Source organism: Conger conger, chromosome 13, assembly GCF_963514075.1.
Source record: "Conger conger chromosome 13, fConCon1.1, whole genome shotgun sequence".
Taxonomy (NCBI): Eukaryota; Metazoa; Chordata; class Actinopteri; order Anguilliformes; family Congridae; genus Conger; species Conger conger.
The window spans coordinates 19,177,210-19,192,437 of NC_083772.1; the positions used below are offsets into that span (position 1 = coordinate 19,177,210).

A 15,228-nucleotide genomic window follows, 5' to 3' on the forward strand; every position below is an offset into this window, starting at 1 on the left:
CTATTTTTCATGGTTGCCAGATGGGCGATCTCCATTCCTAGCTGTCCCCTGACCTGGCAGGCAGAGTCATCACATAGGCATGTGATGCAAGAATATACGCCATCTGATTATGGGCCTGTGTGTGTGTGCGTGTCACTGACCTCGAGGGCCGGTCGGCTGGTTTTCCAATCTCCCTTTACCTGGGAGTCTGGTGTGAAGACAGTCTGTCCAATCAGTAGTACTAATTACCTGGCAGAAAGGTAAACCAGGGCTGGATTTGTGGGGATCGGAGGGCCAGAGTTGGTGATCCCTGGGTTAAAGTGTTTTATTATACTCTGTACTATATATACACAATTAAAATGAGGTACCTACTAGGTCATGAGCAGTCGGTCTAGAGAACACTGACTGTTTTAAGCCAACCGTACCCCAGCAGAAACAATCCCGTCTGTGGACTCTTAGATTACTAATGACGTTACCTGGATTTAAACTTTCAACCCCGACAGGGCACAGCTATCTGCAGCTCTGCCTGTTATTGTTTAGTTCTCCAATGAAGACCAGTACATCCATGGCTGCTTTTAAGGGTCGTAATAACAGGGGTATTTTATGCATGTGAAACATTGGTTAGCAGCACACAGACGACACCGCAAGTCTGAGGGACAGCTAATGTAGCATTAGCATGAGAGCATGAGGACATGTCTGGGTGGATGGAAAACAATAACTGTAAGACCTACTCTCATCTGGGTATAAAAGAAAATACATAATAACATAATAAATACATAATTACTTTCTCATTGTTAATCTCAGGGTCTCAGCCAGGTGGAGTGCCAAGGCAATGTCATGAAGTGTTACCTACTGTTAATTCATCTCCTATACTGAGCGATTTTAGGTGAATTTTCCAATCTCCCTCACTAACCAAAGTTACGCTCTTTTACATTAACCAATTTGTTCACCTTGTGTAAAATTGTACGGTTTTGCATCTAAACATTCCCAATGTATTTATTTTATTCTCATTGCTGTCACAGGGGGGTGGGAGTTATCTTGCTCTGTTCTCATAGTTTGTGAAGGTTTGCAGGCGAACTTTGAGACATTAGCGAGATGGCGTTATACTGCCATCTAGTGGCTGTGGTACTGTGACATCATGGTCTTCATCCTTGTCTTCAATCCAAAGACGACAAATGAGTGTTTTTGTCAATAGGAATAATCACGAGCTGCACTGCTTTGTGAAATGTAGGCTCTTTATCTTCATAATTGCAAATTAAATGCCTTTGTTTATGGGAATGCGTGTGCTTGCTTGTCTTGTAGGAAGGAAAGAAGAAATTTGACAAGGAAACCGAGAAGTATTACTCCGTTTTAGAGAAGCACCTTAATTTGTCATCGAAAAAGAAAGACAGCTTTTTGCAAGAGGTAAGCTGCAAAGCTTTTATGTTCGCAACAAAAAAAAAAGAATTGTGAATATGTTTTAAATGAATAACATGGTGGTTGAATCTGTCTTTAAGCAGCAATAAAACAAATATGCATATTTCTATTTTTTATTATTCAGTCATTTAAACGAGTTTTAAAACGTATTTTTCTAAGCCTACATTTCCCGCTATAAAAGTTCACCCGAAATGTCTGGGCGTGGTAATTAGAACTGCCAATTAGCTATGACGTGCCCCCACCTTCCTGTAGGCCAGCGGCGCAAACGAGTTATAGGGGAGTGGCTATCCTCGTGTGACGTACTACTAGGAGAACATTCTCAACCGGTTGAAAATAGGACCATACCTTTAAAACTTACTTAAAAAAAGCTTACTTATCCAAAACTAAAGAACGGACATATTTCATATTTTCGTCGCGCTTCTTCCTCTTGTGCAAATTGCATGTAAAAACCCCAAGAGAGTGTGTGACCAACCACTGCTTTAATTAAACATTCCACTCCACTCATAAAATGTGTCAGACTAAGACTGCTCATCTTGGATTCCATTCCATTCCCCTCCTACATGAATCGCAAGTGTTCTCGCTAAAGAATGAAAAGACATATGGAGATTGACATAAAAAAGAATACGGAGGACATGACCTGGCGTTAGGCCACATTGTATCGGTTCTGTAAAATGCGCTACTGAAAGTTCGGTGTATGCGCCTCCACTTCTGTTTAAAATATGATGAAAATGTGTTTATGCCTTAGTTTGATGAGGCATGTGCTCTTCCCCTTTCTCGAGCGACAGCATCAGTCTGACCTTAAACCCAAACATAATTATTTATTCAACCGGCACTGGCACGTTTGTTCCAGATAAGACCATTACAGTAGAGCCGCGGTTGTGCGTTTCATCCTGCCTTGTGCGGTTTAATTATTTAAATCACCACAATCGTGCGCGTGATCTGACATTTCATGCGATATTCTCATTGATCACAATTGACAACTGTTTTTGTGTCCCTATCTCAAACATTTCACTGACGTCTAATCTGCAAGTCAACGGGCGCTGGTGTCGATAGCTAATTAGCTAACTGAGCCTCGGTAAATGTTGTAAATGAAGACGTGCTAACACACCCCTAACCACCCCCGAGCCTGAGTGACAGTTTACCTGCCTATTGTATTTACACTGTTAAAGTCAGTTGCCTCTCACCTAGTGTAAACTTCTGTGGGAAACGGTCATTTGAAGTAATGTAGGAAGTTGTCATTTGAGTGAGTTGATAAGACATTTTCCTATTTCCAGGCCGATGCCCAGATTGATAAAGACAGGCAGGTGTTTTATGATGCCTCCCTGGAATACGTCTTCAAAATACAAGAAGTTCAAGAGAAGAAGAAGTTTGAATTTGTCGAACCGGTAAGTTTCGTTTCCGTGCGTCTCATCTGTTAGTTTTCATCAGAGTGAAATGTAAAGAAAGCGTTTGCTCAGATAAAAAGCATCCGCGTTGTCGAGTGATTCTGATATTACACTCATTCCCATATGTCAAGCCGAAAGAATAAAAACGCAAACACAAGTTACGTAACACTCCCCAGTCGCACCGCCACTATGCTGTCCAAACATCCTTTTTTAAATCAGCCCGTCAAGCAGCTGGACGAGATGAAAAAAACTTTAAAGTAAAACTGCAATTCAGTTTTACTTTCACTGGAATAAAGCAAGTTACCATGACACTGCTGAAATAGATGCATTGATGCATTGACATTAATATTACTGAAAGAAAATTTTAGAATTTTCTTTTAAGCTTTTAAAAGATTGTACTTCTCATTCTGTTTATCTTTGTTTGGGCTTTTCAAAGACATTTTTATTTTTGAGTTGAATGTGTCCTGACTGCTCTATGTGTTTATATTTCCCCCTGTGTTACAAATGCATTCTGTAGTACAGTTTGAGTTTAGTTCGAATGTCTATGACAAACTAGTTGTGTCTATTGTAGTGAAATTAATGGAATGTTGATAATCAATAAAATACAATATGGAAATTCAGACATTTCACCATGATAATCATGAATGCACCTTCAGTGCTCTGGACAAATGTAAAATCCACACTTGGATCAGACCAGGATCATGATGTAATCGCATAATGTGACATTCATCTTCAATTATGGAGTGAAGCAGTGCAATAATTAATCAGTGGTACAGAGGTACAAATCATTGCCATTTCCTAAATGGCAATGGCAATCAAAAGGCAATCAGGTTAACAGTGTTGTGCGGAATTAACACCGCCATGTCTGTCATGAACTTCGCCTTCAACTGCCAAGATTGAGTAGATCGATACATAACTACACAAGGTTAATGTGGGTTACTGAGTGTGGAGCAGCATGTGGCTTATGTAGTGCTGTAATTTCATCTTCGCAATCTGCCGCGCATGAAATTAGTATCATAGAGGATATTAAGGTTAATCAGTTTAAACTATTAATTATCTTTATTAACCAATTCTCTTTATGAAAGACATTCTTGGTTAGTGGGTAGGGCAGTGGAGCCTCACAGAAAGAAGGTCCTGGGTTTGAATCTCGGCCTGGGCCTTTCTGTGTGGAGTTTACATGTTCTCTCCGTGTCCGTGTGGGTCGATGGCGTGTGTGCCCTGCGTGTGTGCCCTGGGTGTGGTCACACCACTTCTCCAATGCATGCTGGGATAGGCTCCAGAGTTTTTAACCCAAAGGGCTGAAGTAAGATTGCAATAAATTTTTCTCTAAAATTCATATTCCTTTTGGATTTGCTGCCTCCGTTTTTGCTGATGATGGCAGCGCTGGAACCCCACTGATCTTTTCTGATTGTGAATGAAATTCATTCAGGGACAGCCTGATGAAAACAGGCCCAGGCTTTAGTGATTGCCCACCTGTATAAATGGATTCAATGTTTTAAAAAGTTGCTCTGGATAAGAGCATCAGCTTTTGTAAATGTTAAAGAAGGAAACTCGTTAGCCGTCATAACAAGCTGCATCTTTATGAAAATCTCAATACCGTCATGTCCTGTGACACTTAGCTGTAAAACTAGGCCTTTGTATGTTTGTGAACCAGAAACAGAATGTGTGTACAAGACCACAACACTAAAGCCCTTAATATGGCTCACACAGAGATCGTGATCGAGGCCATGAGAAACGGTTGCGCTCGGTGAACATAATTAGTTCCTGTTAGAAACGGCTGTTGTTAACGAGCCTGAACTCGTCACTGGTAGACAATTAAGCTGTGGCGGGTGCTTCCTGTCTGGGTTCCTGAGTGTGGGAGTCAGGCTACTTCGATGGCAGCCATCACTCTGCGCGAACGTACCAGCAACAGGGGCGAGACTACTGTGAGTTTCAACCTCCCCAATCCATGGCCCTTGCCAATCTCTCTGCATAACAAGAGATATGATTAGTCCAATCAGCTAAAGACCAAGGTTCCCAGCCAGGGGAATTAAGCACTCTTATTGGCTCTCCAGGGGTGATGTCGCAGTCAGTAGGGCATATTCACACATTGGCTCATATCTAACTCACTTCTAACAGTGGAGTTCTTTACCAGAAGATATTAGGGTCTTCGCCTTCATTTTTAAATCTCATTCTTTTAAGCATGGATTTTATACTCCCCACTTTTCTTTTACTCTTGTTACTTTATTTTATGACCCGTTTTTACCCGTTTTAGTTCCATGTCTTACTAAAATACACTAAAATACACATGCCATGTTTAATTTTCTTTAATAAAAAAAAAACAAATGTTTATTATGTTGTATTTTGTTGAAAGTTATTTGAATACAAACTGTATATGACAAATGCCATATAATGATATCAATGAATGATACAGATGATCCAGTAGCCGTGACATCACAACTCGGTTTTCCCGTTCAGTGTGTCACGGACCGCTTTAATACAGGAAGTAGGGGAGAAACAGAGCGTTCCGCTCGATCACGTGATCCCATCCACTGCACAATGCAGGACGCACTGGCCCACCTGCAGTATATTACTTCACACCAGCAGATATGAGTAGAATTATGGGTCAGGGCCCATACAGTATATCACCCAAGTGTTCCTGCTAAATTCACTCCAGCACTTAATCTCCCAGCATTTCCTGTCAGGGACAAAGGAAGGTAAAACGAGAGAGCCGTTTGCTGGCAAATACAGGCAGGAAAATTAGAGCCTGCTGTTGAAAAGCTCTTCAGAAAAACGTCCTCTTTAAAGGGACTGCGGCCTTTTTACCGTCACTGCTAACCCCATCTAAGCGGGAGGGGTTTACAGGAAAGGCGAAATTTCTCTGGTTTTAAGAGGCCTGGGAGCGTGAGAAGGAAGCTATCCCTTTCAGAGGCTGATGACTCGACTTTGCGTTTGTTTACGTCCGCTGTGAGGGCCAGATTATGTCCAAATATAAGTGTGGGAGCGGAGTCCGTCTCATGAACGTGAAAACAGAGGCAGGCTAATAATACGAAAAGGACAGTATTAGGGTGACTCATCCCTGAACCCCGTGATTAGCTTGAGTAATGTGTGTTTATGCAGCTGATGTCTGCTTTCCGCTAACAGCAGAGCACTGGCTGCTTCAGCCTTGCTGCTTTGGTGACTCTAAAAAAAAAAAATTAAAAAAAAGGAAAAAAAATCTATTTTTTCGTCCAGCCTGGGATTATGCTGAAGAACACATAACTGTAGAAATGAGTGATGGATAATATTTATGGAGGTGTGAACGGGACCCTTTTATTTTTTTCAAAGTTAAACAAATCACTCTTCTCTGAGAAAAGAGTTATTGGCCTCACCTTGCTAACTTTATCTGCAAACATCAGTCATTTTTTGCCTTATTGATAGCATTTAGTTGACAAGGAGAATGCACAGTAATCAGTATCTGTTTTCACCTCAGTACCAGGTCACGGTGAAGGATGAAATATGTCAGCTGATCATTTCCGTCGTCTCACAGCAAGATCAAAATCAAGTCTGGCTGTGAACTTTGTACTCTTTGTACTCTACATGTTGGTCCTTATTGGACCCAGATAAAGTATTTTAAAAGTGATTTAACTCTGAACATTGAGTTCTGCGGACTCTAGGCGGGCTAGAACAGGTTGCAGGCTGAGTTTTTTCTGTGGCTAACCTACATACTTCCAAAGACATCTCTGAACTGAGCTAATTAAGCCAGTTTCTAGTTGGTACATTGCTCGTTACATTACATTACCGACCCAATGATCAGGTCCCTTTCGAGAGTGAGTCAGTGTTTGGGAAATGAAAGCACGCGGGCGATGTCCTTGGGCCTGGAGCTTCTTAACCTCCTGCCTGAAGATGAATGGATGAAGAAGGATTTTTGCGGTTAGCAGCTGGAGCCTGGTCTCTTTTAATAATAATTTTTAATAATTGAAAATAATTCATAAGTTATTTGTCCGATGTTATAATATTTTTCAGGGCCCTTGGAATCTCCCCCCCCCCCCCCCCTTCCATACAGCTCTGATACTTGTACCTACTTGTCTTCATGTTATGTTGTTTTTCTTTCTCTCTCTCTCCCCCCTTCAGTTGCTGGCCTTTCTCCAGGGCCTGTTCACCTTCTACCATGAAGGCTACGAGCTGGCACAGGAGTTTGAGCCCTACAAGAAGCAGCTGCAGTTCAATCTTCAGAATGTAAGAGTCTTTCTCTCTGAGCTGTTCTCCTGGGGCCGGCCAATGGACGAGGCTTTTAAAAGGAGGGCGGAGGGCGGGGGGAATCTCTGCTCTGAGCAGGCTGCAGTCAGTCCTGAACCCCTTCAGCTGAACTGACATTTCTTCCATTAATTGGGGAAAAAAACCCAGTGAGGGATGCTTTTTTTCAGGTTATGTACTGAATTTTAATCTATCTTCAAAGTTTTTATTGCAAAATTGCCCTGTACTGTAACGTTAGTTACAAGTGGTGGCGATGACTGAAAAATAATTTGCTGTATAGTGTTTCATATGTTCGCACAATGTAAAATCTTTTTCCCTTATTAATCCTTAAAGGCAGGGGAGTCCAGTCTAATCTGAAAAGGGCTGGTGTGGGTACCAGTTTTTATTTTGGCCCAGGACCCCAACAGCTGATTTAACTATTACCCAATCATGGTCTTCAGTCCAGACCCTAGTAGAACTTAGTAGTGTCTTAGTGCTGGCCTAAAACAGAAACCTACACCCACCCGGCCCTTTTTGGAGGAGACTGGGCAGGGGAGCTTGCCTAAAGGGCAGTAGTTCATTTTCAGGTGATGTAATCCTGCAGTAAATCTTTCTTTCTTAAGACCGGCCCTATCCCCAGTCTCGCTCCTGAAGCTCAACAGGGCTTCCAGGTCGATAAACACGGCCTGGTCATCCAGCGCTCACAAAGAGAATATTGTGATTTGGACTCTCCTGGTGTTGGGGGGATTAGAATGTGTTTCTGGGGTTTTAAGATCTAAGCCCATTTCATTATTAATGTCACTTCAAGCCCACGCAGTCCTGGAGTGAAACTCACTCCAGATATGCAGCTGCCTCTCTGAGATACTGAGCAAAACGCTCCAGACCCTTTCAAGAGTTAATCAGCGTTTTGGAAATGAAAGAGCGCGGACGATGTTTTTAGACCTGGAGCTAGACGCGCACAGAGCTTCTTAACCTCGTGCTTAGAGATGAAATGGGTGAAGGAGGCTATTAGCGGCTAGCAGCAGGAGCCTGCTCTCTTGTAAATGCACTTTGATGATGGTCAGTAAAGCTTGCATGGTGAGCAGGCTCTGTAGTGTTAATGAAATGCCTCATATCACAGCTGTCAGTGCGTTTATTCTGTGAACCTCAACTACTAAACATATTTTAGCAAACTTTTTTCATTCTGCTGAACTGGTCCTCTACTAGCTTTCCTGCTGGCAATTCCAGCTAAAAGGAGCCTAAATTGGTCAAGCTGATTTGAGCGGAGTTTTCGAAGCTTCTAGCTGGTCGACCAGCTGTTCACCAGCCTATAGTCAGATAGTTCAATTTAGCCACCAGCTTACTCTACCAGCTTAACCAGCCACAGACTAGTTATGACCAGTTGAGACTAGCAATATACCAGCAATAGACCAGCTATGACCGGCTTAGAATCTGGTTTCAGCTGGTATTTTCAGCTGATGTTTGGCTTGTGTTTGTCGGCGTAAAGACGAGGAACAACTTTGAGAGCACCAAGCAGGAAGTGGAGAAGCTGATGAAGAGGATACGCTCAGCGGACCAGGACTACATTCCCCAGGGGAAGTGGGCCATGGAGGGCTTTCTGTACGTCCAGGAGAAGCGTAAGTTTGTCCTCCCCTGCTAGCCGTAGCTTCCCTGGGTATACGCATGTGTGCACAGGTCTCTTTACTGTCACCTGCCATCCCTTAAAGCCATGGAATATACCAAGATTATGTGGAAAACATATTGAGATAAAACACATGGGGCCAGTTATACAGACACTGATTAAGCTTAGTCCTGGACTAAATTGAATTTTGCATGGAGAATAAACATTCAACGTTGAATTTAGTCTAGACTAGGCTTGATCTGCATCTGTGAAACTGTCCCTACTGTACATCACTTACGATACGCAGCACTTCACTCTGTGTGTGTGTGTTTTTTTTTTTATTGAATGCACTGCTTCGTTGTTTTAAAAATCAAATTAAAGTACTATACTGTATATTACAATTACCGCGTGTTCCAATTCTTTAAGGGGCAGCACCCAGGGTCTGCCACAGTGAGTGACTATAAGCATCTTTAAAACTGTAATCAAGCATTCTTGGGTTTACAAATCTCCTAAACTAATAAAATGCAAGAGTGGACATAGTACCAGCAGTAGTAACAGTAGTTCTGTGCAATGTTATGCTATCGCAGTAGCTCCCACGCTGGACGAAGCCTTTGTACAGGGCTAATGACGTGTTAGCCAAACCGAGTTTGGATCGTGATCAAAGCTAGACTGCATTTCCCCACCAGTGTAAAGGGATCTGGGTGTCTGACTCCTCGGAGAGTTAGGCAGATATACATGTCTTTCGGGGGCTCTTTCTGTCTTAATTATGGATTTAATTACCCTGAGTTTGTCCCAGGACCCAGTGTCCCAGTGTGATCCAGGAAAAGGCTCTGTCTGCGTGCAGCGTGTAGCGTGTTATGGCTCTAACGTCACAGATAATGGTGCTTCTCTACCACAGGGCCGCTGGGCTGCACGTGGGTCAGACACTACTGCACTTTTGAGAAAGGGAGCAAGACCTTCTCCATGAGCAACACGGAGAACAAGTCTGGCTGCAAGCAAGTAAGGCCAGGTTTCATCCTGAACAATATGTTCCATGTACACTTTTCAGTAGAATTTAGGACAACTTACCACTGGTCTACGTGGTTAAGTTAGTGGATTATACTATACACTAAATACTATATAGGTACACTCACTGAGCACTTTATTAGATAGACCCGGCAGCTATATAACAAATTATATTGTGGATATAACTGTGGGTAAGGACTTTCACAATGTGATTAATTTAATTTGCTGATCATTATTTTATCAATTAACCCACTGAACATTGAATTTTATATCTCATTTGAAATGGAAATGAATTCGATATTTCTGGCAGTAATTGTCTGGAAGTGATTTACTCATTTGAGAATGTTGCCCATGGAGATGCTTCCTGTTTGCCCGGGAACATCCTGTCTAATTCGGTCTAATTCCTGCAGTCGTCTGGTGTGCTTTCCACAGAATAACTTTGGGCTCATTGCACAACGCTGCCTCTTGTTCTGTCTCCTCAGAATGGGGTGGTCCTGAGCCCGCCGGAGATGTTTAAACTGAAGTCCTGTGTCCGGAGGAAGACTGACTCCATCGACAAGCGCTTCTGCTTCGACATAGAGGTGGTGGAGAGGTGTGTTTGTGGCAAAAGCGTCCGGTTATTTCTGCATAGATATGAAGCCGGCCTATCCACAAAGTGCTTTTTCCTCAACACAGTGAAGCAAGATGAGTCAACAATGGCAGCTAATTGGCAATAGTGAGCTTTTAGTAAATAAATCACGTGTAATTACATTACATTACAGTCATTTAGCAGATGCTCTTATCCGGAGCGATGTACGATAAAGTGCACATCAGAAACAGGGACAAGTGCACAGAGGGTAGTACAGTTCCAAATGCTAGGGTGACCACATAGATAAACCCTTGCAGATTAACCAGATGAACTGACCATAACCATACAACTCATTGTCCCATAGGAGGGGTCAAATGTTAAAACCATTGCAAAAAGAAAATGGCAGTAATAGTGAGAACAGTAACAGCAACAAGAGGTAAAGCAGGAAGAATAAGAAGCTGAAAGAAGTTGGTGTTCAGAACAGCTCATGGGTTAGACAGGTGATAGTTGTCTGAGACAGGTGACAGTTGATTCAGTGTGTCGGGAAGAATTTAGGACAAGGAGCAGCGTGATAGGTCTGTCTTTGGGCCTCTGTCACATGGGCACGAAGAAGAGCACGGATTGGTCAAGAGCATGCTGACACCATAGCAACAGCATCAATACGGAGGAAGTAGTCATACGTCAGGGCTGCCCAACACTGTTCCCTGGAGATCTACCATTCTGTAGGTTTCTTCTAATTTGGCACACCTTATTCTCGTAATTAGCAGCTCAATGACATCTCTAGCTGTTGACTGAGGTGTGCTTCGTTAGGGTTGGTGTGAGAACCTACAGGAAGGAGGTACATCTCCAGGAAAGGGATGCGTATCCCTGTCATACATCTTGGATGTGGAGTGCTAAAATATGCTTCCTAGTCCCTTGAGAGGAATATTTGTGATCCAAGCTGGTTTAACGAAAACATTCCACATCTGGTATTTGAGCAATGGCCTACTGAAACTAAAATTTCAAACATATTGAGATTTCCTTTTTCATTTGAACTTTTTTAATTTCACAAAGTTTCAAATGTAATGGCCATACAGGTAAAACCCTATTGTAATTGGCTTTGGAGTATCTTCTCATCTGGTTTTTATACAGTGCCTGAAAGAGCCCTTTCCTGTGTTTACATGTGCCTGACCCTTTAAGAGCAGGGTCTGTTTATTCCTGTGTGTACCCAAATGTCCCCTCTTTCTCTGTTTTTCATGTTAATGTAGAAATACCATCTATCACGGACATATTTTCAGGCCTCTGCAAGTTTTCTGTAAAGTCCGGTATGTTATTGTGTCTTTGTACTGAGGTTTGCATGGTTTTGCATGCCTGCTGCTAAACCTCATTCACCATCACCTCATGCCTTGCCTGGGCAGCTCCTGAAGAATGCATGCGACAACTTTCATATGCTTACAGTTATCCCCGAATGATGACTTAGACTGGGCAAGTAGGTATAAGAGGTAGGTGAAGTGACAAATTAACTCCACAGATTGGGCCCCACAACATTCGCTTGGTTTTAGTCGCTCGTGAAATGTTTTTAGAGACAGAAAAAATATAGAAAGACACTACTAGGAATGTATAAAACGGAGGTGCCATCATGCAATCATATTCGCTGAAATAAATGGTCAATTCAACTTATTTATATTAATATTTATGTGTAGGCCTACAGCCTACAGGTAGAAGCTACAGTAGATTTATCCGTTTTGGGGGATTCCTTATGGAAATTTCGCCAGATACATTTGACGGATTAGTAAAGTATTACATTTGAAAGTATTGCATTTCCCGCACCCAGTGATACAGTGTTGTGTAAAAGATAGGCTGCTGTTGGCCAGCTGGTGGATGAGCGCCCGTCAGTGAAATGCATGTTATCGTTCTGTGTTGGACTGCGTCTGGGGAAAAAAACTGATCTGCTGCTAAGTAGGAATCATGAAAATCCCATGAGTCCCAGAGTCCCAGTTGCCGCATATGACAAAAGCGTGTTATTGCAATAAGCGTTCAAGTGATTCGTTTTTTTAATCGTGGCAGCGCATTCGCGGAATATCGCACAGCGTCCGGTTAGTCATAAAGCAAGTCACATCGTGTTATTTTGTCACACCTTATTTTGTCTCGTCACCGAGAGTAGAGTTCGCGAACGCTATTCAGCAGGAGCGGAAAACTTGTGTGACAGAGAGGCAGTGAGCGCAGTGATCCCCTCCAACCCCCCACTAAACTGACAGAGGCTACTCCATCGCGCTGATGCTAACCGCCATTCTCCTGCCGGCTGCGCTTGTAGCTACAACAACTGCAAATTCATTCTCATCACGCTGCAGACATTTCTTCTGCTAAACGCTGACTGCACTCCACTTCAACCAGCAATAATTACACCATCCACTGTACGCGCCTGTCAGCTGAAGCAGCACTGACTAATACCCTCTAATTAATGTGCTATCCATAATAAAGGTCCACAGCTCTGATTATGCTGATTATGCAGAACCTAGATTGATATATGATCTATAGACTATTTTTAATATGGCTTCGGCTAAATGCCACTATGTATATTGGAGATTAAAATATGGCATTACTTTGCATAAATTAATAAAATTACAACGATTCATTTAAAATTAATCGAATAGAAGTACCAAAATTGCAAATTGAAAAAAAATAATATTGAAACGATTGAGAATTATTGAAAGCTGTGGAATTTCCGGCACAAGCACTCTTTCGCGTTAATGTGTTTCCTGAGGTCGTTTTAATGAGATGAGTGAGTGAAGTGGGTCGTATCTCTCGCGGAGACACGCACACATACCCTGCACATACCCAGTAAAATGTCCAGTGTTAATTCGACACTAACGGAGTGCATATGGTCCTAGTCTCAAGTGTTGATTTAACAATGGACATTTCACAGTGTGGCAAAGGCTGTTCAGAGCCAGAATGTTGGTGTGTGTATTCAGAGCTCAGACGGGGAGGTGTGAGCAGAGCCACTCCTGATTGGTCGGGCTGCCCTGAAGGCAGATAATGTGCCCTAGTGCCTTATAAGTTATGACCATCCACATTCTGAAGGGTCCATTTTAGGTCTTGGTGGGTTGTGGACCCTTCAAAGCAAGGTGGTAAAATATCGCAACAAAAGTTTAATATCTTTCTATAGTAATATCTATAAGCATAATACAAATGGGTAAATTTGAATTATTGCAGACATTCTGCTGTAGCTAGATTGATATTTTTTATTTCTATATATCATGTTACATTTATGTAAGGCTTCACTTGGTGGTGGGGGGGGATGGAGGTATTACCAACAGTGCTCTTCTGTGTCTGTGTAAATCTGGCAGGGGTGTGTGTGAGGTGGACAGAGTAATTACTGCACGGCTTCACTGAAATCCACACAATCACACTATTCATGAAATTCTGTGAAATATGAAAAATAAATCAGCGGTGTAATTGTGCTCCCACGCAGGGCTGTTTGAGTCAGCACGGGTGTGTTAATGCAGTCTGGGGGCTTGGGTTGGGTTCGGCTGCACCACACCGTGTGGGAAGATGTCTGAGGCAGAGGGCGTTTCTGACCAAAGCCACAGACAGACAGACAGAAAGACAGAGCTGATAGTGGCTGATATAAGGCTTAACAATGTTCCTCTCTCTGTCTCACTCTGTCTCGCTTTCTCTCACTCTCCCCCTCCCTCTCTCCCCCCTCTCTCTCACACTCCCACACTCTCCCCCCCCTCTCTCTCCACCTCTCTCGCCTTTTCTCACTCTCCCCCCCCACTCTCACTCTCCCCCTCTCTCTCCCTCTCTCCCCCCTCTCTATCACACACCCTCCCTCTCTCTCCCACCTCTCTCTCACATACTTTTCCTCCCTCTTTCTCCCTCTCTCTCACACACTCTACCCCCCCTTGCCCTTTCTCTCTCACACACACCCTCACACACTCTCCCCTTCTCTCTCTCTCTCTCTCTCTCTCTCTCTCTCTCTCTCTCTCACACACTCTATCGCCCTCTCTCTCTCACACACACTCCCCCCTCTCTCTCCTTCCCTCTCTCTCTCCCTCTTCCCCCTCTCCCTCTCTCTCTCCCTCTTCCCCCTCTCCCTCTCTCTCTCTCTCCCTCCCTCCCTCTCTCTCTATCTCACACACTATCGCCCTCTCTCCCACACACACTCCCCCCTCTCCCTCCCTCTCTGCCCTCTTCCCCTCTCCCTCTCTCCCCTCCCTCTCTCTCTCTCTCCCTCCCTCCCTCCCTCCCCCTCTCTCTCCCTCCCTCCCTCCCTCCCTCCCTCTCTCTCTCTCTCTCTCTCTCACACACTCTATTGCCCTTTCTCTCTCACACACACTCCCCCCTCTCTCTCCCTCCCTCTCTCCCTCTCCCTCTTCCCCCCTCTCCCTCTCTCTCTCTCTCCTCCCTCTCTCTCTCTCTCTTCCCCCCTCTCCCTCTCTCTTTCTCTCTCTCTCTCTCTCTCAGACATGGCATTCTCACTCTCCAGGCTTTGTCCGAGTCTAACAGACGGCTGTGGCTGGAGGCCATGGACGGGAAAGAGCCGGTAAGAAGCCTCTTATCTGCAGAATGAACACCCCCTGCCTGTGTGTGTGTTCTGCTCTGCCTGAGAGGAGCTAGGGCTTTGATAGAGAGCCATTTTCTAATTTGCTGGATTTTAGTGGCTTTGGCGCCCTCTTGTGTTAGATTTGTGAAATACCTTTCGGATGCACTTATTAACTGTCATCTGAGGTGTTTTGGATCACACACAAAACAATGGTGGTTTTTTGTCATTTAAAGTCATCATACATCACAATATTTTTTGAAATGATATGATCTCATGTGATATGTTCTGATTTCTTTAGATATACAACCTTCCAGCCATTTTGAGCAAAAAAGAGGAGAGTAAGTGTTTTTCATATGAAATCTCTGATGCATGTGCAATATTCAGTTTTTAGCAATCTTTAGTCGTCTGTATGAGGCATCAGCTCTCTGTTTTAGTACTTTGGCCTTGAGTGTGCTGAAAGACATGTGGTAAATGCAGTATATGGTTACAATTATATAATTACTACTACTACTACTCATACCATTATTCCTTTGGTATCACATTTATTTTACTCAAC

The 15,228-nt window shown here is 43.3% G+C and overlaps 1 protein-coding gene across 2 annotated transcripts in view; it reads left to right on the top strand.

Moving 5' to 3' along the window:
• The window catches only part of LOC133107762 (rho GTPase-activating protein 42-like), a 79,466-nt gene that overhangs the window by 47,061 nt on the left and 17,177 nt on the right, over window positions 1-15,228 (top strand). Inside the window, exons 5-13 of one of the 2 annotated variants that reach the window (XM_061216921.1) lie at window positions 1,282-1,383; window positions 2,670-2,780; window positions 6,873-6,977; window positions 8,461-8,590; window positions 9,473-9,573; window positions 10,062-10,171; window positions 11,395-11,451; window positions 14,594-14,672; window positions 14,971-15,010. In XM_061216921.1, coding sequence (XP_061072905.1) covers window positions 1,282-1,383; window positions 2,670-2,780; window positions 6,873-6,977; window positions 8,461-8,590; window positions 9,473-9,573; window positions 10,062-10,171; window positions 11,395-11,451; window positions 14,594-14,672; window positions 14,971-15,010 — 835 coding nt within the window. The remainder of the gene's footprint in view (window positions 1-1,281; window positions 1,384-2,669; window positions 2,781-6,872; window positions 6,978-8,460; window positions 8,591-9,472; window positions 9,574-10,061; window positions 10,172-11,394; window positions 11,452-14,593; window positions 14,673-14,970; window positions 15,011-15,228) is intronic. The other variant, XM_061216922.1, reaches the window with a different exon arrangement.